Raw genomic sequence first — 21,999 nt, forward strand, 5'->3', positions numbered from 1 at the left:
TCCAACCCCTCAAAAACTATATTTATGTAGCATCATGTCAACATACCTTCAAAAATTAATCAAATATTTATTAAAATTTATAAATAATAAATTCTTTTCTGAAAGATAAACAATTGCAGCCATCCATGCATTCTGTCAACCATAGAAATTTTTTTTTTTTTTAAAAAAAAGGTAACTCATGGCTTGTGTAAAACTCCAGTGTACCTGCATTATTATTGTCTAACACTCTAAAGAAAAGTACACTACTGAGAGGGAAAATCCCCTACGGTCATGATCATGATTTACTGTAGGCCGGGTGTAACGAGCCATTTCCTGATGCCGGATGATTGGACCGATCAGACGGTCCGGAACGGTGGGCCCTTCCGACACGAGATCACTCCCCGCCACATCCTCCACTTTATAACAGCACCCGTCCTCGAAGCCAACCCCAAACCCTAACCCTAATCCTAGCTGCGGCGGCGGAGGAGATGGTTTCGGGATCGGGGATCTGCGCCAGGAGGGTGGTGGTGGACGCGCGACACCACATGCTCGGCCGGTTGGCCTCCATTCTGGCGAAGGAGCTTCTCAATGGCCAGCGCGTCGTGGTGGTGAGGTGCGAGGAAATCTGCCTATCCGGCGGCCTCGTCCGCCAGAAGATGAAGTACCTCCGCTTCCTCCGCAAGCGCATGAACACCAAGCCCTCCCACGGCCCCATCCACTTCCGCAACCCAGCCAAGATCCTCTGGCGCACCATCCGTGGGTAAGTTTTTATACGCCCATCCGTCTTTTTCGATCCAATTTGATCATTTGTGTTTGATGCTTGGTTGTTGCTCCAATGTGATGGTTGCTTTTGTTTCTGATTGATTGGTAGGATGATACCCCACAAGACCAAGCGCGGAGCTGCGGCGCTGGCGAGGCTCAAGGCCTACGAGGGCGTTCCGCCCCCCTACGATAAGACGAAGAGAATGGTCATCCCCGATGCTCTCAAGTAAGTCATTGATTTATTTAAAGCTTCTGACTTTGTTCAGCGTGTCTGTTTATCTATGGATATATAGATGTTCTGAGAAATAATGTGGCTTTTGGGTTTGTGGTTTATGCATCGACTAATTGATCGTTTGTGTTCTTTTTTGTTATGAATTTTAGGGTGTTGAGGCTTCAGGCAGGGCACAAGTATTGCCTGCTGGGCCGTCTTTCTAAAGAGGTCGGATGGAGTCATTACGATACCATCAAGGTGAGTGGATCTTCCTTTTATTCCTTTGAATTTAAATTCTTGATCCAATGGGAACTTATGGATTCTACCATTCGAAGAAATCCAACATTTTGTGTTTAGGATGTGGTTGATCATCCCTGGCGATTCCGTTCTGTATTCTGCTGTTTCTCTCTTTCTTTGAAATTGTTGATCCTTAAAGGCTTTCTATATTGTTATGCAGATCATAGCACTTTGGTGTATATTATCTATTTCTGTTTATGTATTGTATTTACATCCCAATGCAAAATGTAATTGCAATAACTATATATATGTTGTTTAACCAAGGAGTTGGATAAGTATGCGAAACAATTGATGATTGTCTTCAAATATTGCAAGTAGGGTGGTTGTTATTCCCAGGCTACTGCACAACTTCATAATATTGCTCTTTTCAGGAAAATTTGACATAAAGATTAAGCTAGAGGTTCCAATTATGGTTTGAAGTTTTCTTCTAACTCAAGCTAGAGGTTCCAATTATATTTTGTTAACAAAACTATATTTTTTAAGGGTAAAAAAATTCAACTTTAGTTTTAAATGGACCAAATGACTTTCCAGTTGGCATTTTGATGGTTTTAATGGTCTTGCTCTAGTTTGCAATTTCTCTAGGAAAACGTGAAGGAATTAAGAAGATTTCAATTAAAATCAAGCAACAATAAATTATTGTGAAGAAAAATGTATTCAGTAAAGAATGTTGGAATAGACAAAATTCATAACATGTATTGATGTCTAAAGTCATGTTCAGAATTGTTATATTGTTTAGGACCTGGAAATTAATTGTTCAAAAATCATGTTTATGGTGTATTTATTCAGTCTAACATATGATAGTATTGATGTATATAAAATTAGAGCTCTAGGATGATTTACTTTTCCTCTAAATTCCTTTTGGAATCAAACTTAATAGTGCTTTGGGAATGCCCTTGGGATTTGCAAAAAAATAAAGTTTAATTTACAGAAAATATTTCCTGATACATATAGAAATAAAGAAAATGCAGTATGTATTTTGGAGAGATTCTGAAGTGGGTGCAATACACTAGTTATAAGCTTCAAACCATGACATTAGGTATTGTTCCTCTTTTTTTTTTTGTCGGAGAAAGGATGGCAAGACCTTCCTGAGATAAAATCCTAGTTCCAGATATTTGGGTATTCATGAACCAAAACTTGAATCCAGAAACTTCCCAAGAAGAACAGGGATGTGAACACTAGGGAATTGCCAAGTCCAATTGCACCTCAAATCTTGGATTTAGAATGTGCGATTGTTATATGGAAGTCACAGTTGACTGTAGGAAAAAAGGTTACAAGTAGATTTGGAGCAAGTAATGTGATTTTGAGTTGAAAACTATGAGGAGAAGTGGTGTATTAAATATTAAATGTTAAAGTAGCACTCAGCATTTATTTTTTCACCCCATCTCCAAACTTTGGTCATTCTTGGAATGTGCAAATTTTTCAGCTAGATGCTTTTCAAGGCTTTATGCCTTGTTATTTAGCTTACCGTAGTTGGAATAAGTATGAAATATTCCTAAAGTTGAGAAAGAGTAGTTGGTTGAATAGGCCAAAGAAAAGCCAATAAGACCTGCAGCCATAAGGAAAGGAAAGCACTCACTGTAATTCAAAATTGATGTACAGACTACGCGGAGGCAACTAAGGGTCGATGATACTGCCATTACTTGGGGGCAATCCATGTAAGTGTGATGTGAATCTGGAACCTAAAAGGGACTTGTCACTGAAACTCACGGTCTCAAACTATGGCAGATAGTATAGGATCCTTCCAATTATACAGCTATCTGCTTGTAAGAGAGGAAAATAAAGAGATAAAGAGGTCGAGGTTGAGGAAGAGAGTAAAACTGAAGGGAAAGAGTTGGCATGGCAATAAGTTTTTTCCCTTGTTTTTATCCACTTGTGTTAAATGTATTAGGGAGATCTCTTGGAATTGACAAATGACAGAGTTGCCCCTAATAATGTAAGTTCTCTACATCCATTCCTGTGTGGATGGCTTCCCTGTGAACCATCGGTGATGGCTGCATGAAAATGGAACCCGTCAGTTCAACTGATAATAGCAAGATTTGGGCCCATATGTTCCCAGACCAACCTTTACTGGGCACCGGGGCAACTTTGGCACTTATATTCCTGAATTAGCCATTGCTAGCAAAGATTGCTTTTGAATTGGTCTATGGTTGGTTCTTTTGTGTGAGCTGTCTACTATAGGTAGGAAATTTTTTTTCTGTTTTCCTGTCTACCACTGCTAGGACTGGTGCTGGTTATTAATGAATTCTTTATTTTTTTCAATTTTCCTATAAATTATGCTAATTCTGTTATATACTGCTTGTATGCTTTCTAAATATTTTGCTCGGATTTTGTGTATTTGTGTGATAGGAATTGGAGGAGAAGAGGAAGCAGAGGTCTCAGGTCGCATATGAGAGGAGGAAGCAGCTGGCTAGGCTGCGCCAGAAGGCAGAGAAGACAACTGAAGAGAAGCTCGGCTCTCAACTTGACATTCTGGGCCCGTTGAAGTACTGATGATAGCCTTCTTTCAATAGAGTGTGGACAGTTTTGCAGAATATCTCCTTTGGCATATCCGACTTTCTTTTGAAATCTTCTTATATTTGAAATCTGTAGTTTTGTGGCATCTGTAGCTTTGTGTTAATCTGGTTACATCTATTTGGACTAAAATGGTTGTGTGGTGAACCAAGTTGCTTTGATCTAATGAATGCAATTTTTTTTTATCAAGCCTCAGCTTAGATGCTTCGGTGATTGGTAGATTAGTTTCACAGCTTCAGTTGCAGCTGTCAGTACCGTAACTGATGGTATGAACGTGAGAGCATTTTGATAGTTCTGAGAGCAGTTCAGAGGAGGCAGCCGAAGTGCTGTCAAACTGAAGAGAATACTTCAGGCATATCCATACCCTTTTTTATTTCTAGGATGGATGGAAGAAGCCTTCTATGGGGTCTCAGTTTTGTACTTAAACCTCCCTTTTTCTTTTTTTTATATATTTTTTTAAACATTGATGGCTAAAATGTGGTATCTCAGTTTTAAACACAAACATTGATATCAGCTGCATATTGTGCCTTTTCAGTCAGCAGTGAAAATGCTTCATCAGACGTGGTCCATCAGTTCAAGCTTTGGCTTCATGGCGTTGTCTGATGTGGTTTGATACGGTTCCAGGCTGTGGTTATCTGTCTTAAAAATAAAAGAGGGGCTTGTTTCAATTAAAGCAGGTATGACCAGGGTAACTATTCCTGTTATTCCCTTTTAAGTCTATTTGGCGGAAATAATAGTCATTCCTGGCCTTATTCCTGCCTTTATTCCCAGGGAAAACACAGCCAGGGCTAACAATATCATGATAAATCGGCACTTTAGAAGGGGATATTTTATACATAGTTCATTACTAATCAATGCAGGGCGTAGCATAAGCCTCTCTTGATCATCACAGGTTTGCACAACAATGCTCTCAGAACTAAATCTAAAGTTTCAAAAGCACAGGCATGCCAATAAATGCACGCCTGAATCAGCTACAAGAGTTATAAAACCCAAGCTCTCCACCCTGTAAGCCTCTTGAGGTGCTGTTTCCTCCATTAGCAAGTGCCATTGTAATTCACTATTTACTTGCAGCTACATTTTTAAAATTCGCGGTCACAGAGTTTTACCATAACCTTCCAGGCTTTTCTTAACAAGTTGGGATTGCCTTTTGTGGATCCCCACTCGAAGTTCAGAACAGGTTTTGTATCGTGCATATACTCATGCAGACAACGTGAAATAGAGTCCCTGCATTTTTATCATTCAATATCATGTAAATTGTGAATAAAATCCTGAGGTCTTCCGTTATATCTCCACCAGCTGCCTTTTTTCTCGTGGTGGTGGCGGTGGTCCGCGGTGGTCCGGAGAGAGTAGCTGGTGGTCGGAAGATAGAGGAATGAGGGAGTAGCTGCTGCTGCTGGTGGTGGTGGTCGGCAGCTGTCGTGGGCCAGGTCGGCAGAGACCATGGTGGCTGCAGTGGTGGTCGGCCGCGTTGGATAGATTATAATATTTAATTAAATAAAAAAAGGGGAAGGAATAAAAATGAGAAGAAGGGGCAACGGATGTGTACGGTCACTTCTCAGAAATAAATAAATAAAAAGAGAGAGAAAGATAGATTGGAAGGGACCAACGGAAATTTAAGATTATTTTTTTTTAAGTTACTTCTTTTTACTGTAACTCTGCAGGATAAATTTTAATTTTAAATTGAAGCCTCCTGACTTTGGAGAGGTGCTTTTTGCGCTGGTTCACTATTATGGGACAATCGTTGGTACTAGACTTCAGTTTAAACTAAATAACTATATATTTATAGGTTGAAGGGTCATATATCTACAAATTGAAAAATCACATATTACCTATTTGGACTTCATAAATATATAGCCTTATGACCAGAAACAACAATCTTCTCTCTTCCTTTCCGCCTTAAAATTTTTATTCTTCTTTTTAGCTTCTAAAGGGTTTCCTAAAGAGTTCCAAGTCAGGCCAACAAAGAAGCCCGGGTGAGCAGGTGTGTTGAGATTCGCATGTTTGGGAGAGGGGGTCTCAGGGGACTTTCGTTGAACGATCACAGGGTCACTGATATAGCCGAGTAAGGAGCTGGGCCATCGGCAATGCTGGTGTCGTGAAAGTCCGGCGGACGAAGCAACAAGACTCCTAGGAGTGCGGCGAAGCACCCTGTGGGCGGAGGTGGCAAAAGGCGCGCCGAGGCAACCGGTATGGACCAACCATCACATCTCTCCCTATGAGCTGGAAGTGGTGCAGAGCCGGTTCACTGAGATGGTGGAGGTGTCGGAAGAGGAGTTGGAGGGTACACGGTCAAAGTGGAGGAATACCACGATCCTAGTGAGGAGCTTGGGGAGGAGCATTCCGGTGGACTGGGTGGCCAAGGAAATCCGCGGGCTGGGAGACTGGCGTATAAGGTCAGTTTTGAGATCTCTTGAGCAGCTATTCAGAAACTTCATTTGGGGAAGGCATGGAGGCAGAGGAGGTATTCATATATTAGTATGGGAGGTAGTGTGTCATCCCACCAGGTTTGGAGATTTGGGGGTGCAGTCCTTGTTGGAGAGAAGGGAGGTGTTAGCGGCTCGACATGTCGCAAGGTTTGTACTAGAGCCCGATAGTATATGGTCTTCGTTGATGAGGGCGAAGTATAGAGTATTGGTGCCTGGAGCAAGAGCCGCTCGTCGCCATTCACCATTGTGGAGGAAGATGTATGCCAGAGCTATGTGGGTCCTCCTGGAGATTAGATGGGCCATTGGTGACGGTCGGTCCATCGATGTTTTGGAGGATTGCTAGGTGATTACACAACTGCTTAGCCGTATGCCGACCATGGTGGATTCGAGATGACTGGCGGGCCACACGATCAGTGATTTGCTGGTTTTAGAGGAGGGCTGATGGAGGGAGGGGCTGATTCGGGAGATTTTTGGAGAGCATTTGGCGGAGATGGTCTTGGCTCTTCCGGTGCCTGCTCGGAGGGTGTCTGACAGGTTAGTGTGGGCGCTGACGGGGCGGTCGTAGATGCGTGCGAGGGATTTATAGGCTCTGCTCTGGGGGGAGCTAGTGCGGCAGATCAAGGGAGGTAGGATTTGGAGGATGCGAATTCATCCACTGGTGGCGCTCTTCTTTTGGAAGGTGGCATGGGGCTGCCTTCCGACCATGAGTGTACTAATTAGGCGGGGCATGTGGATCCCACTGTGCTGCGAGGTGTGCATGGGTTCTGAGGAGACTATTGGGCATGCTCTTTTGCAGTGTCCCAAGGCTAGGAAGATATGGAGAAGGTCACCATTTCCTCTTCCTCAGTAGGTGGCGATGGTACAGGATCTGTTGCAGCTGCTAGAGACTCCTTTCGGATATCTAGATCTGTTGAGGCAGGGGTACTTAGAGCATATCTGGCCTACCACATTTAGTTGGACAGGAATGCGGGCTTGTTTGAGGGTAGGAGGTCTTCTCCGAGATTGGTGGTGGTTAGAGCAGTGCTTCAGGCCGAAGAGATGATTTCATACGTTGTTGTGTGTTCTCTTGGGACGGTCAGGGACATCTGGGGTACTCGTTTCGCTGCTACAGGGCCCAGGTTTGCTCTCGTTTCTTGGGTGCTCCCACCTTCTGGTTTTCTCAAGGTGAACTTTGACGGCAGTGTGTCGGCGGATGAGAGGTCCGGAGGTGTTGGATTTGTGATCAGAGACTACCGGGGCAGTTTGCTAGCAGCAGGAGGTCAGCGCACGCTGGGCCTTACTATAGCTGGGGCAAAGCTTCGAGCAGCCTGGGAGGAGATATCATATGCGAGGCGGATGCTCGGCGCCGAGCGGGTGTACATTTAGGGGGACTCATCTATGGTGATCGAGTAGATACGGGGTGTAGACAGGTATGGAGATGGTCACCCACTCATTCGTGAGACACGCAGACTAGTAGTTGAGCTGGATGTGTATCAGGTAGCACATGTTTTCCGAAAGACGAACAGGGTAGCAGACTGGGTCGCCTCCTATGTTGCACAACATTCCAGGAAGTTCTTATGGACGCCCGCAGTGGGGCTTCCGCCCCCATTATACTTTTTACTTTCTTCTGACTTGGCAGGATGTACTTACGTTAGAGCTATATGATTGGCCGTTTTTACCCGAAAAAAAAAAAAGAGTTCCAAGGGATTTCTTCATAATTGTTATCTACAGAGTTTCATAAGGCTTTGTTGTACTCTAAAGATGATTTGCCACAAAACGTTAGCAAACTTATTCAAGTGGGGGCAAATATCACCTTAAAATAGTGATTCACGTGCCTCAAAGCCTTGAATTGTTCTATTATTTTCTCTATTTTAAATAACTCTTCCCCAACAATTTGAAGGTGATATTCGTGATGGCTATACTTTCAAGGTCATGAATCAAGACTTTGTCAAATTGGATCAATTTGATGGAACCAATTTCATTTACTGAAAGGACAAAGTGATGTTTCCTCTTGACTGCACTGAAGATTGCATGTGTTAAATCCAACCCTACAGCCTTTTCCTGATGAAACACCACAAGATACTGAAGAGATTAAGAATGAGCGAAAGAGGTGATGAGAGGATGAATTTGTTTGTCGATGTCACATCTGAATGCATTGTCCGACATTCTCTATGATCTCTATGTTTCTCTTCAGCCTCCTCGAGAAATCTGGAAAGCATTAGACGGGAAATATACCACTAAAATGCAAGGTACAGATAAATTTCTGATCATGAAATATTTTGCATTTACATTGAGTGAAGACATACCCATCATGGATCAAGTGCATGAATCATAGTTCCGGTTAATAGACTTCATGATTTTAAAATTATTGTTCCCGAGTCACTTGAAGTGGAGGAAATTATTGCAAAACTTCCTCCTACTTGGAATGATTACAGAAATAAACTTCTGCATATGGCAAAAGATTTTACTATAGAACAAATACTAAAGCATCTCAGGATTGAGGAAGCATATAGAAAATGTGTGTATCTGAATTCTAAAGTGAACACCGTTAGTAAAAATAGGTCTAATAAAAAGTTGAACTCTATATACCAGAAGAGTCTCAAAGTGCACAAGACAGGTTCTGGTTTCAAGAAGAATAGCAATCCCAACAAAAAGAATAAACCATGTTATCATTGTGGAAAGAAAGGCCATTATATTCGTGAGTGCAGATACCGCAAGAATGAAAAGAAAGTCAGTAAAAATAATGCCGACAATAATGCAAATATGGTGGAAGAAGAAGCCAAAGATTTTGTTGCCATGATTTCTGCATTACAAGTTGGAATGGTCACTGAATTGCACACAGCCACTATGAATCAATCCTTTGATTGGTGGCTTAATTGACTCTGGCGCAACAGTAGATATTTGCAATGATAAAGAGCAGTTCAAGTGATAGGGGGCGAAATGGATCGTCCAGCCCACAACAAAAGGCCGCCCAATTTTGGCCCAATAAACGCCAACGTCGACCCGTTGAATCCTCGGTCCGGCCCAAAATCAGCTCAGCCTCAGGCTCCGCCAAAAGCTCCATCGGCCTCGAATATTCACCGACTCGTCCGACCAAGTTCGGAGCATCTCCGATATTCTCCGACCCGCCCCGACCAAGCTCGGGGTGCCCACTTCAGTAGTACGCCCCGACCCTCGAGCTCGGGGCGGTCCACCGAGCATATCTTCGAACTCGAGGAGCCGAGCTATCCTCGGCACCTGTCTAGCCGACCTCGCCAAATGCATAATATGACCTCTCAACGGGTTCGGCCTCGCCAATAACCGCACCCATGTGTGCGCCTACGCCCTCCTACATGGTCGTATATTGCAACGCCACCGTGCCACGCTTCGATAGCTAGCCCTCGACAGTCAAAGAACAGCGCCATGACTACTCCGGCATATCCTGCTACGACTGTCAACACCTTACCATTCTCAAGAACGGACAGCATCACATGCCGCTGGCCAGCCTTAGCTGCGTGCCATTCGACTCAGAGCCACCCCCCTCTCATAATGAGGGCAGACAATGCCTCTGCCACTTAGGCTTCTCCACCGGAACTATAAATAGTCCGATCAGGTAACTTCTAAGGAACTTTTTGACGGGACCAAATTTACCCCACTCTAACTTGATCGTCGGAGGGCCCTTATTAGAAACACCGGTGAGGCTTTGTGCAGGTCCGCCGCCGCCGTCCTACAGGAGGTGGCCCCTGTCTTCTTCCTCCAACCACTGGCGGCTCCTTCGACTCCTCTGGCATGGTCACCCTCGAGCCAACTTTGAACCACAACATCAAGAATTATGAAGTTGCTGCTGCTGGACAGAAAGTATTTATGGGAAATCATAGTCCTACCAAAGTATTTGAAAAGGGAACAGTTGAACTCCACTTCACTTCGGAAAAGAAACTAACTTTGTTAACTGTACTGCATGTTATAGAAATTAAGAAAAATCATGTATCTGATAGCCTTTTATGTATGAATGGCTTTAAGGTCATTCTAGAGTCTAATAAGTTGATTTTGTCTAAGAATGGGGTATTTGTTGGAAAAGATTATTCTCGTAAGGGTATGTTCAAACTCAGTCTTGATGATAATAAAGTATCTCCAAATTTTGCTTATATTATTGATTCTTCTTTAGGGCTTTCTAGATTAGCACATTTAAATTTTAAGTCTTGGCATTATATGTGTAAGCATCAATATATTTCTTATAAGCATGAAGATAATTATAAGTGTGAAATCTGCATTCAAGCAAAAATCATCAAGAAACATTTCCCAAGGCAGAAAGGAACACACAAATATTAGAATTAGTACATTCTAATATTTATGAATTATATAGAATTCTAACGAGAGGTGGTAAATGGTACTTTATAACATTTATAGATGATTGCTCTAGATAAATATATGTGTACCAAATGAGAAACAAAAATGAAGCATTTGAGTTCTTTAAATGTTATAAAGCAGAAGTAGAAAATCGGAAGGAAAATAAAATTAAGATTCTCCACAGTGACAGGGGTGGATAATATTTTTCTGATGAAGTTTCTACTTATTATGAAGAATATGGTATTATACCCCAAAAATCAGCATTGTATACACCTCAACAAAATAGTTTTACTAGAACTTTGGTTGACATGGTTAATGCAATGATCTTAAATACTAAACTACCTCTGAATTTGTGGGTTGAAGCATTGCTTACTGCATGCTATGTTCTTAATAGACTTCTATCTAGAAAAATGTAGATTTTACCTTATGAATTATGGAAGGAAAGAAAACCAAATCTAGACTATCTTAAAGTATGAGGGTGTTTGGCCTTTTATAGAGTTCATGATTCAAAGAGAACTAAATTAGGGCCAATAGCAATAAAAAGTGTATTTGTGGGATCTGCTCAAAATTCAAAGGCTTACAATTTATTAGACTTGGAGTCTAATGTTATAGTAGTAACAAGAGATATAGAATTTATTGAAGATAAATTCTATTCTAACTTTGTGCCTGAGCCTATTCTTGTAATTGATAATCCACAAATCCCCAAATCTGATTTAACTCCTAGCACATCTAATAATGAGAGCAATTAGAGGAAGGAAAAAAATAGTTCCTCTAAGCTTAGGAGAAGTCAGAGAGATAAGAAAGAAAAGAATTTAGGTCCTGATTTCATTTCTTCCCAATCTATAGTCTTCCTTGTAGAAGGTAATAGAACCAATGTACTTAATAAAATGCCCATTTTATTAAATATTGAAGATGATCCTAAGACATATGGGGCAATGGCTTCAAAAGATGCAACCTTATGAAAAGAAGCCATAAATGATGCAATGGACTCAAAATTGTCTAATAATACTTGGTTCTTGTGGATTTGCCTCAAGAATCAAAACCTATAAGATGTAAGTGGGTATTTAGAAAAAAATATAATACAGATGGATCTATACAAACCTTTAAGGCTAGATTAACAGCCAAGAGATACACACAGAAGGAAGGTATAGATTATTTTGATACATATGCATTAGTGGCAAGAATTACATCTATTAGAGTTCTTATAGCATTAGCTTCAATTTATAATTTGCATATTCATGAAATGGATGTTAAAATGGCATTCTTAAATGGTGACCTCGATAAAGAGGTCTATATGGAACAACTAGAAGATTTTATTCTTCCTAAAAATGAAAAGAAAGTTTGTAAATTAGTCAAATCATTATATGGTTTAAAGCAAGCTCCAAAGCAATAGCATGAAAAGTTTGATTCGATAATTTTGTCAAATGGATTCAGACATAATAGTTCTAATAAGTGTATTTACTCTAAATTCATTGATTATGGTGTGATCATTTTTTTTATGTAGATGATTTGCTAATTTTTGGGGCCAATTTAGAAGGTTTATTTGAGACTAAGAAGTATCTAACTTCTAAATTTAAGATGAAAGATCTTAATGAAGTAGATACTATCTTAGGTATAAATGTTAAGAAACATAGTGGGGGTTATGCTTTGAATCAATCTCATTATATTGAGAAATTATTGCTGAAGTTTAAACATCTTAGAATAAAGGAAGCAAGTACCCCATATGATCCTAATGTTAAGTTAAATGAAAATCTTGGAAGAGCAGTGGCACAGCTTGAATATGCCAGTGTTATTGGAAGCTTAATGTATGTAATGCATTGTACCAGGCCAAACATTAATGCATTCGCAGTATACAAGCTCTCAAGATATACCAATAAACCTAGTATAGATCATTGGAAAGTAATAAGCAGAGTCTTTCTATATCTCAAGAGAACTATTGATTTAGGACTATTCTATTTTGGTTATCCAACTGTATTAAAAGGATTCACCAATGCAAGTTAGATTACAAGTGCAGATGATAATAAATTAACATCTGGATGGATTTTTACACTTGGAGGTGGAGCAATTAGTTGGGCCTCCATGAAACAAACATATATATCACACTCAACCAAAGAATCTGAATTTATAGCCTTAACAGCTGCTAGTAAGGAAGCATAATGGTTGAGAAATTTATTGCTAGACATAAAGTTTTAGCAACAGTCTACGCCACCTATCTCTTTACACTGTGATAGTGAAGCAACTATGTCTAGAGCACATAGCAAGGTCTATAATGAAAAATCTAGACATATAAGCTTAAGACATGAATATGTCAAACAATTAATAATGGATGGAGTTGTTACCATTATTTATGTGAGGTCTAGCAATAATCTAGCATATGCTTTAACTAAAGGATTATCAAGAGAATTGATAAAACTTACTTTTGCTAGAATGAGACTAAAACACTTTCTAATTAGTCATCGATAATAGGAACCCAACTTTGTTCTAGCAAAAACTAGTTCTAAGGTTTAAAGGGTAACAACAAGTTACTGTTATGTGACTGAGATGGCACTAAAATTTATATTGAGTTCCAAGTAGAAAAATCAGTGCCAACTGTTACGATAAATAGAAGATGAGTTTTTACTATTAATGGAGTCTAAATTATTTTCAACTTTCTATAGTAATAAAGACACAAATAGGGTATGAATTCCACCTATATGAATATAGAAGTGGTGCTGCTTCTAGCAAGAGTTTAAGAGTTTATTCTTGTAAATATTCATAAAATTAGGATTAGCACGTGGCCATAATAGTGCTAAAGCATGTTTATGAACTTCTCATTGAAATTGAATATAATCATGTGTGTGATATTTTTGGTTCTAATACAAAGAAGTGTTGATTTAAGCTTTGGCCACCAATAATTTTATTAGAGCTTTAAAACATTTGCACTAATTGAAGGTTTAAATCGAAAGATACTTTCATGTATGCATGATTGTATTATTAGAAGCTAAATAAAATTAATATTATAATCTAGTGGGGGAATGTTAGATTGATTGTAATATTTAATTAAATAAAGAAGGGGAAGGAAGAAAAAGGAGAGGAAGGGACAACCGATGTGTATGACCTCTTCTCGGGAATAAATAAATAAAAAGGAGAGAGAGGAAGGGGCCAATGGATGTTTATAGTTATTTTTCTGAAAAGACTTGTATCTCTATAGGATAGATTTTAATTTTAAATTAAAGTCTCGTGATTCTAAAGGTGTTTTTGCACTGTTCACTATTAGGGACGACCGTTGGTATTAGACTTCAGTTTAAACTAAAGAGTCGCGTATTTATGGATTGAAGGATCACGCATCTATAAATTGAAAAATCACGTATCTACAGATTGAAAAATTACGTATCTACGAAAATGCGCAATTCAGACTCTATAGAAAACAACAATCTTCTCTTCATTTCATCTTAAAATCTTTTTAGCTTTTGAAAGGTTTTGAAAATTTCTTCAGAATGGCTATCTGCAGAGTTTCATAAGGCTTTATTATATTCCGGAGGTGATGTGCCACGAATACGTTAGCAAATTTACTTGAGCGGAGGCAAAATATCACCTTAAAAGTTAGCGATTTACACGCCTCTTCCCCAACAGGCCATGGTGGTGGTCACGAGAGAGAGAAGTGAGGGAGGAGATCTGGTGGTGGTCGTCAACGGCCGTGGTGCCAAGGGAGGCCGGGAGAGAGGGGGTCAGAGAGGATCTGGTGCTGGTGGCGTTGCTCGATTACATCGGGGTGAGAGCGAAAGAGAGAAGAGAGCAGACCTCGAGGACCAGAAGAGCTAGAGCAGACCTCGAGGACTAGAAGAGAGAGAGCGGTCGGCAGCGTCGCATCCACCGTCGCTCAACCGCGGACTAGGAGAGAAAGGCGAACGAGAGCGTATAGGGGAAAAGAAGGAAGAGCAACGGCCGAGATACGAGGCCACAAGTTCCTTCAGCAATGCGTGACAACGTAAATAAAAATAGCAACAAGGAGAAATATGAAAACTATTACTAAGCCAGTTTTTTTTTTTTTTTTTGTATAAACCTAAGCCAGCTCTTTGGAGACAAAGTGATGAGAAAATAAAGAGAAGATCAACCATAAAAAAATTATTGCTTCTCCCAGAAAAGAAAAGAAAAAAAAGGAAAGAAATAGAGACCAAGCGCCATTTGCCGTTTTGTGACTTGCCGGTTTTCCATGTTTCAGCCAAAAGCTTTGCAAGATTTGGTCAAGGTAGCAACCCGAACACGGACGAACTGATGAGTTTGGAGGTGAAGGGGAGACCCGCCTTCCCTTCCCACCCATTACCATGCATGCTTTCAAGGCCCGTGGAAGGCGTCCTGCCGAGATCTTCCAATTACAGCCTGGGAGAGATCTTGAGAGCGGATTTAGGAGGAAGCTTGGAATCTGAATGCTGGCCTTTAAATAGTTGTTTAACTGGTATGAAGTGGAGAACAGACCCTTCAATAAAACAAAGCTACTCCTGTCAAAGTGCCCTTACATAAGGGTGCCTGCTTAGACCGTACGTGACTTTATAAGTGCAATTTCTCAATCCTAAACCAGATCATGTTGTTTATGAAGGACTGCACCGTATGTTACTTGTGCTCTTTCTTAATTCTTTTTTCAAATTTTAGGCCTTGTATTTGCATTAATTTTTATATTATTACACATCCAAATAACATTCATCTAGGATACTAATTTCATCTTATCAACTCTCTTAGAGCCAACGCAATAATTGATGACAATATATGAGTATTATTGTTGCTTTTAACTCTTAGTTTCTAAGTTCACACAGTTCCCCCCCTCGAGTTGCTTGGTGCTTGTCACGGCTAACAAAGGCAATGCAACCAGTCCCATGAAGGAGAGAGACTCTCCTTGGCATTAATGAGAAGGGTGTTTTGGGAGTTATAAGAACAGAAGGGGCCCAATTCCTATAGAACAGAAGAAGCTCATTCTCTTGGACAAATGCTTTTTTGAATATGGGATTCTTATTACTTTCTGGTGTGCCTGTCCATCCACTAGCTCATGCTTATCTGAAACTTTCCTTCCCTCATCATCTTTGTAATCCTCCACTACTGCCCTTTCTTTCAGCTACTGGCTTGGCTAGATCAAGCTCAGTTCTATGCCTCAGGGCAAGAAGGTAATCCCCTTTCTTTAGTTGGTCACCTCTTTCCATTTCCTATCTCTATAACTTGCTTCCTGCAGTCTGCATAGCTTCTAAAAGATCGCATTCCCAGGGATGTAGGATCAAAAATCTCTGAGCGGTTCCTAATGATCAGTTGGAATCTGGCAGCAGTAACCAATTGATCGCTGTCATATGAAAGGACAAAATAAATCTCTTCATAAGGTCGACAGATTAACCAAGGTCTCCAGGGAGACTTGGATGTTTCTCTTTAAGAACGTCAACATTAGCTTCATATCACAAAACCTAATCATCATAGTTATTGCCATCTCTATGCTTCATATCACTATCTCAGAACATGCTCACCTTCCTATTTTCTTCCATTGGTCTTTCCAAGTGGTGGCCACATAGAGATAAACCATGACCAACTTATTACTGGGATCAGTGATTAGGATCATCATAGCAATTTGTTTTCACATGAGGGCTGATCGAAAGCAGCAGAGAAGAAAAGAAGATGGAATTGCTCTTGCCTTGCCAACCATAAACATGTTAATAAGAAGAATTACTGCAAACACTTCAAAAGGAGCATCTAAAGCAGACGTCCACAAAAAATCTCCGGAATGCCGGGCCACGAAAGAGGCGACCCAGTTTGCGATCTTGTTCGCCTCCCTAAATACATGGTCAGCCTAAAATCCGCTCATCAGCTGAGCCATCCTACGAGTCTTCCGAATAAGGGGGTGACCATCACCATATCTGTCCGCCCCTCGGAACCAGTCGATCACCACCGCAGAGTCTCCCTCAAGGTGCACTCGCTCGACGCCAAGTACCTGCCTGGCGTAGGATAAACCCTCCCATGCAGCCCACAACTCTGCCCCAACAACTGTAAGCCCTGGTGTACGCCGCCCTCCTGCAGCAATCAATCTACCACAATGATCCCTGATCACAGAACCTACCCCTCCAGTCACACCATCCAATGACCTGCTGCCGTCGAAGTTTACTTTGAGATAGCCAAGGGGTGGGGGTACCCAAGAGACAAGGGCAAAACGGGGCGCTGAAGCAGCGTGAGGAGTACCCCAGGTGTCCCTAGCCATCCCAGAAGAAAACTCAGTAACAGCTGCCATAACCTCCCTCGCGTGTCGCGCCGCTCTGTCCACCACCATTCTCGGAAGTGACCGCCTTCCCTCAAATATGCCTGCGTTCCTGTCCAACCAAATGTGATAGGACAGGTACGCTCTCAGTATCCCATCCACCGCCAATCTGGGCCTGGACATGGAATCTCTCAACACCCGCAACAGATCCTACGCCGAGACCACCGCATCAGGTAAAGGGACCGGAGATCTTTGCCATATCTCTCGTGCCCTAGGACACTGCAGAAGAACATGCTCGATGGTCTCCACGATATCACCACACGCCTCACAAAATTGAGAGATCCACATGCCACGCCGGACAAGCATACTCCTTGTTGGGAGACAGCCCCAAGCCACCTTTCAGATGAAGAGTGCCACTCGGGGATGAATCCGTAACCTCCATATCCAGCCACCTGCGATCTGTCGAGCTGGCGACCTGTTGAACAATGCGTGAAGATCCCAGGCTCGCACCCACGACCACCCTGTCGGTGTCCAAAGTAACCTGTCAAACTCCCCTCCAGTGGGGACTGGCAGGGCCAAAATCAACTCTGCCAGCTACTCACCAAACGCCTCCCTAATCATCCCCACCCTCCAATGGTTCCCCTCTGAGTCCAGCATATCGCTAACCCTGCACCCAGCTAATCTCGCTGAGTCCACCATGGTCGGCAGACAGCAAATCGGCCACTCGGTCACCCAACTGTCCTCCATCATATCTATAGAGCCATCACCAATAGCCCATCTGATCTTCGGAAGCACCACCATAGCCCTAGCACACATCACTCTCTAGACCGGAGAGTGGTAACGCTCCACTTGCCCCCCAGGCACCAAAGCACCATATTTGGCCCTCATCAGTGAGGACCACATACTCTCGGACTCAAGCACATATCTAACTGCATGCCTCACCGCTAATACCTTCCGTATCGCCACCAAAGACTGCACCTCCAGATCTTCAGCACTGACCGGCTGGCATACAATCTCCCAAGCCACCAGATGGATCCCGCCTCTACCACTGCTCCTCCCCCAGATAAAATCCCTGAAAACTGCTCAAGGGACCTCAGGACTGCCACCGGGATATCGACGTGGTATAGTAGATAACTAGGGACTGAGGTAAGTACAGAGCGAACCAGAGTGATCCTCCCCATCATAGACAATGTGTGTATCTACCAGCCCTCTAACCTGCGTCTGATGCTGAGCTCAAGCGACATGCGATCTCTAATCCTCAGTCATCGGCCGCATAATGGAAACCCCAGATATGTCATCAGGCCCACCTGCTCACCCACTCCCAGGACCTCCAGTATAGAGAGCTTCAGCGCCACTCGAGTCTTCAGGCTAAAGATAACAACTGATTTGGCCAAATTGACCCGCTGACCTGACACAGCACAGTAATTTCGAAGAATCTGACCTATAACTCGGGCCGTTTGCCTAGACGTCCTGGCTAAAAGTAGGCAATCATCAGCGAAGAGCAGATGAGAAATCGCAGATGCTCCCTCCACCGGTCTGTAAGCCTCCAACTCCTGACTAGTCACTGCCTACCGCAAAAATCTACTCCAGTATAGTAGGAGATTTTAAGAGTGCCTGAAATAGTAATAGGGCATGCCTGGTATTCCAATGGCTAAATAACCACAAAGATCTCTTAAGAAATGTGGACACAATTAAGGTTCTTAGGGGAATAGAGAATAAATAAGATGGAAATAAGAGATCTGTGATTTTCTTGCCCTTTCTCTAGCGTATTAATAATGCGAGGAGGAGGTGCTTGGATCATTACGACGTGAACCAACTCTTGGTGAGGATAACATATGGTACGGCATGTGAGAAGAGAACAATTATGGATTCAGGCTCAGCTCTGGGGCAGGCTCAAAATTTGTAATGGGATTTGTCTGGTGGTCCAACTCGAACAAATGTAGCATCTGGCCAACTTGCTGGCCCAATTCAACAATGATCACCATGACCAAGGTTCACCGTTTACTGGCCTGAACCAGACGATATGGAGCATACCGTATCATACCAATTCGGTACCGGTATCTGATACGGACGGCATATTGACACTCGGTATGCCAAAAAAAATTTGTACCATATCATATTGACAATGTGCTAGTGTGGCATCGAGACAACGAACCTTGACCACGACCATTATCATCGCTCCTGTCATCATCACCACCAACGCCACAAGTATCATACTCTCCATGGGAAGTACCACCACCATGATCAATCACCACAACCGTCATCACATGATCAATCACCACCGCTACAATCATCCACCATCACCCAGAGACATATGATAATGGTACCATTGTTATGGATGGGCTTGCTGCAGTTAGCATTCTCTAGGGTTGGGGTGGTGTTGGGGATATCAACCTGTGGAGGTCCATCCATGCATGGCCATTTGATTTGTAGAGTTTTTGAAGCTAATTGCTACGAGACTTTCTACATGCTAATTTTAGTAGCCCATACGAAGGCCAGGTTAGGGTCGGTGTCCATTAGATCGACGCTGGGGAGTTGTTGGTAGACATGGAGGTTGAGTGGGGCAGCAGGTGACGGTGGCAACATGGGGGAGAGGGAGAGAGGGGTTGTGGAGGGTGCGGTGATGCCGGGAGGAGAAGGAGGCGAATGGGAATGAGAGGTTACTGATGGGGGTAAAGAGGAGAAATTATACTCTACATCAGGTGCACCACGTGGCGGTGCACCATGCCAATCACCTCGTCTCATATCAATAGGCCCTATTTACCATATGCCCATCTCAGATTGCCGCCTCCCATCCCCTTCCAACCTCATTCCTTAGATTGTTCTGTGGTGCATCGTCGGCAATGCCCGTAGTGTAGAGTATAATTTTAAATATAAAAAAAAAGGATGAGGAGGATGAAACAAAGAGTATATAAGAATTTTTTTTGAAAAAAGAATATTTAAACACGGATAAGGGTATGTACTAGGGTTTTTCAAATATTTCAAGATTCATGTGATAATGCTGTGAGCCTTTTACTAAAGGTTTGGTTAGCGGAGATGGATGGAAGGAGCACTTTGTCAGAGAATGTAGCTCGGTGGGCTATTTGAAATAGTTTAAAGTAGAGGGGATCACAGTGCAAAACGTTATATGCTTACTGTACTCTTTGATTTAAAATCAAAGCAAGATGTTCTTGAAAATTTAGATTTTCCAAATATATTAAAAAAAGTAAATCCTGAAACAGTGGACCCACTTTTTTCTATTGAACTTCTATTTAGTCTGTGTGGAATCATCCCTTTTACTTTTATCTATCCTCCATGATTTCTTTCTTTACGTGCTTTTAAATTAATATATTCTTGTGACAACAGTTGAATGTTCGCACTTGACAAGCAACACTACAAGAAAAAAAAGCTTTGGCGACGCTTTTTAAGGTCTTTACCGACGCTTATAAGCGTCGGCACATTTCTTCCTGACGCTTTTCAAAGCATCACCAAAGCGTCGGCTATGTAAGAGTGGGGAAAATATTTGCCGACGCTTTGAAAAAGCGTCGCTAAAAAGTATAACCAACTAGTTCAATCACAAATTTCAACCGTGGGGTCACTGGGTAACCGGCATAATCTTCTTTGGATGAGACTGACCATCACCCCTAACGGCCCTCCGTCACCTACTCCGTCACCCCTAACGGCCCTCAGTCCTCACCTACCCCCTTTAAAACCCTCCCAAGTCCCCACACCACCTCTCATCCACTCCATCCCAATCCTCGCCACCCACCCGGCTCCCGTCTCTCTCTCTCTCTGCCTTTTTTTTTTTTTTGCTGAAACTCTCTCTCTGCCTTTGGTCTCGAGTGGAGAGTAATGGAGAAGGCCCTGCTGGGGCTTTTCGCCGCAGTGACACTCGCCATCGCCCAGGGCGTCGAGTTCGACATCTTCACCGACATCTTCGACATGGTCTTCACCGTCTACGGCGAGCACTGGCGCAAGATGTGCCGCATCATGACCGTCCCTTTCTTCACCAACGGCTGGTGGAGGCCCGCCAGGTGGGAGGAGGAGGCACGCCAGGTGGTGGTGGACGTCAAGGCCAACCCCAACGCCGCCACCGAGCTGGGTGGACATCTTGGCGAAGGTGGTGGTGGGGATGATGGCGAAGACGCGGCGCATCAGGCCGTGGGCTCAGCACTTGGACGCCAAGCCCAGTGCCTTCTCCAGGACCAGCTCGGTGTCCATCATCGCATCTCCACCTCCGCCCTCCTAATTCCCCACCACCACTTGTTGATCCGCCGATGTGGGGCTAAATCGAGGACCTAATTAGTTCTACCCTTCTCTTGATCTCCGGATCCTTTTGGGGAGGTCAGGATGGGATCTCTTGATCTCTGGATCATTCAACTGATTTTATTTAATTGAGATCGAGAAAGAGCAATGAAGAGAGGAGGGGAGAGGGGTGCGGCCTCTGTTCAAAAATGGCCTCCGACGACGCTTTGAAAAGCGTCGGCCTTTTTTTATATTTCGACGACGCTACTTAGCGTCGTCTTAGCCCACGAAGCGTCGTTTATTGCCGACGCTTTTTTAAACCGTCGGCGCTAGACAAAAAATTGGCGTCGCCAAAAAAGCGTTGGTAAAATCCATTTTTCTAGTAGTGAATCATTGTGAGGAATTTGCACTATAGCGTAGCAGTGATCATAAAGGATCTGAACCAAATCTAATTTGTTTAGATGAAACGGATGCAAATTTAAACACCTATGAGATAAATATGGTGCCTCACCTATTTCCATTATCAAATTTGTTGGGATAAAATGCATCGAAAAATTGCAATTTGTGATTTGAAATAATAAATTGAAATAAAAACTTAATATCTACAAAATTTTTCAAAAATTAATTGGTTGAAAGCTTGCATGAGGCATATGATTAACATTATCTTAAGAATGTGATTTGCCCCCTACATACTGGTATGCAGTGATCTCGTTTTTAAAGTACAATAATTTGGCTCAGTTTGATCTTCCTCTAACAAGCACGATCGCTAAGAGGCTTGAGCCTAATGACTTCTTCAACAGTCTAGAAAATAAAAGAAGAAGAAAATCAAAAAAATGAGGAGAGAAGAGAAGAAGTTTCTACCTCAGAGAATCTTTCGAGAACAGAAGTGAGAAAGAGAATAGAGCGGATTAATTCTTTGCTAGGGGTCAATGCTAGACTCGAGCCTATTGATCAATGTGATGCATGCCGGCCAACCCTAGCAGGCGCGTGTGACCACCAGCCTATTCCCGCAAAGCCCAATTTAGACTTGAAAAGAAAAAAAATTTTAAGTAAGAAGGCTTGTTTTCATATATCCCATA

The 21,999-nt window shown here is 42.4% G+C and overlaps 1 protein-coding gene across 1 annotated transcript; it reads left to right on the forward strand.

Annotated features, from left to right (window-relative positions):
* Window positions 1–398: 398 nt before the first annotated feature.
* On the forward strand, window positions 399–3,949 carry LOC103718216 (60S ribosomal protein L13a-2-like). Its single transcript, XM_008806925.4, has 4 exons — window positions 399–739; window positions 851–967; window positions 1,123–1,210; window positions 3,596–3,949. The coding sequence occupies exons 1-4, from the start codon at window positions 468–470 to the stop codon at window positions 3,737–3,739; spliced, it is 621 nt and encodes a 206-aa protein (XP_008805147.2). The 5' UTR covers window positions 399–467; the 3' UTR covers window positions 3,740–3,949.
* The last annotated feature ends 18,050 nt before the right edge of the window (window positions 3,950–21,999 follow it).

This window comes from Phoenix dactylifera, chromosome 4 (genome assembly GCF_009389715.1).
Source record: "Phoenix dactylifera cultivar Barhee BC4 chromosome 4, palm_55x_up_171113_PBpolish2nd_filt_p, whole genome shotgun sequence".
In the NCBI taxonomy this organism is placed as follows: domain Eukaryota; kingdom Viridiplantae; phylum Streptophyta; class Magnoliopsida; order Arecales; family Arecaceae; genus Phoenix; species Phoenix dactylifera.

Bases quoted from the DNA above. Each gene is read 5' to 3' on its own strand.
- LOC103718216 (XM_008806925.4), top strand. From the start codon at position 468: ATGGTTTCGGGATCGGGGATCTGCGCCAGGAGGGTGGTGGTGGACGCG. The intron at 740-850 runs GTAAGTTTTTAT...ATTGATTGGTAG, and splicing joins CTCTGGCGCACCATCCGTGG to GATGATACCCCACAAGACCA. The intron at 1,211-3,595 runs GTGAGTGGATCT...TTTGTGTGATAG, and splicing joins GTCATTACGATACCATCAAG to GAATTGGAGGAGAAGAGGAA.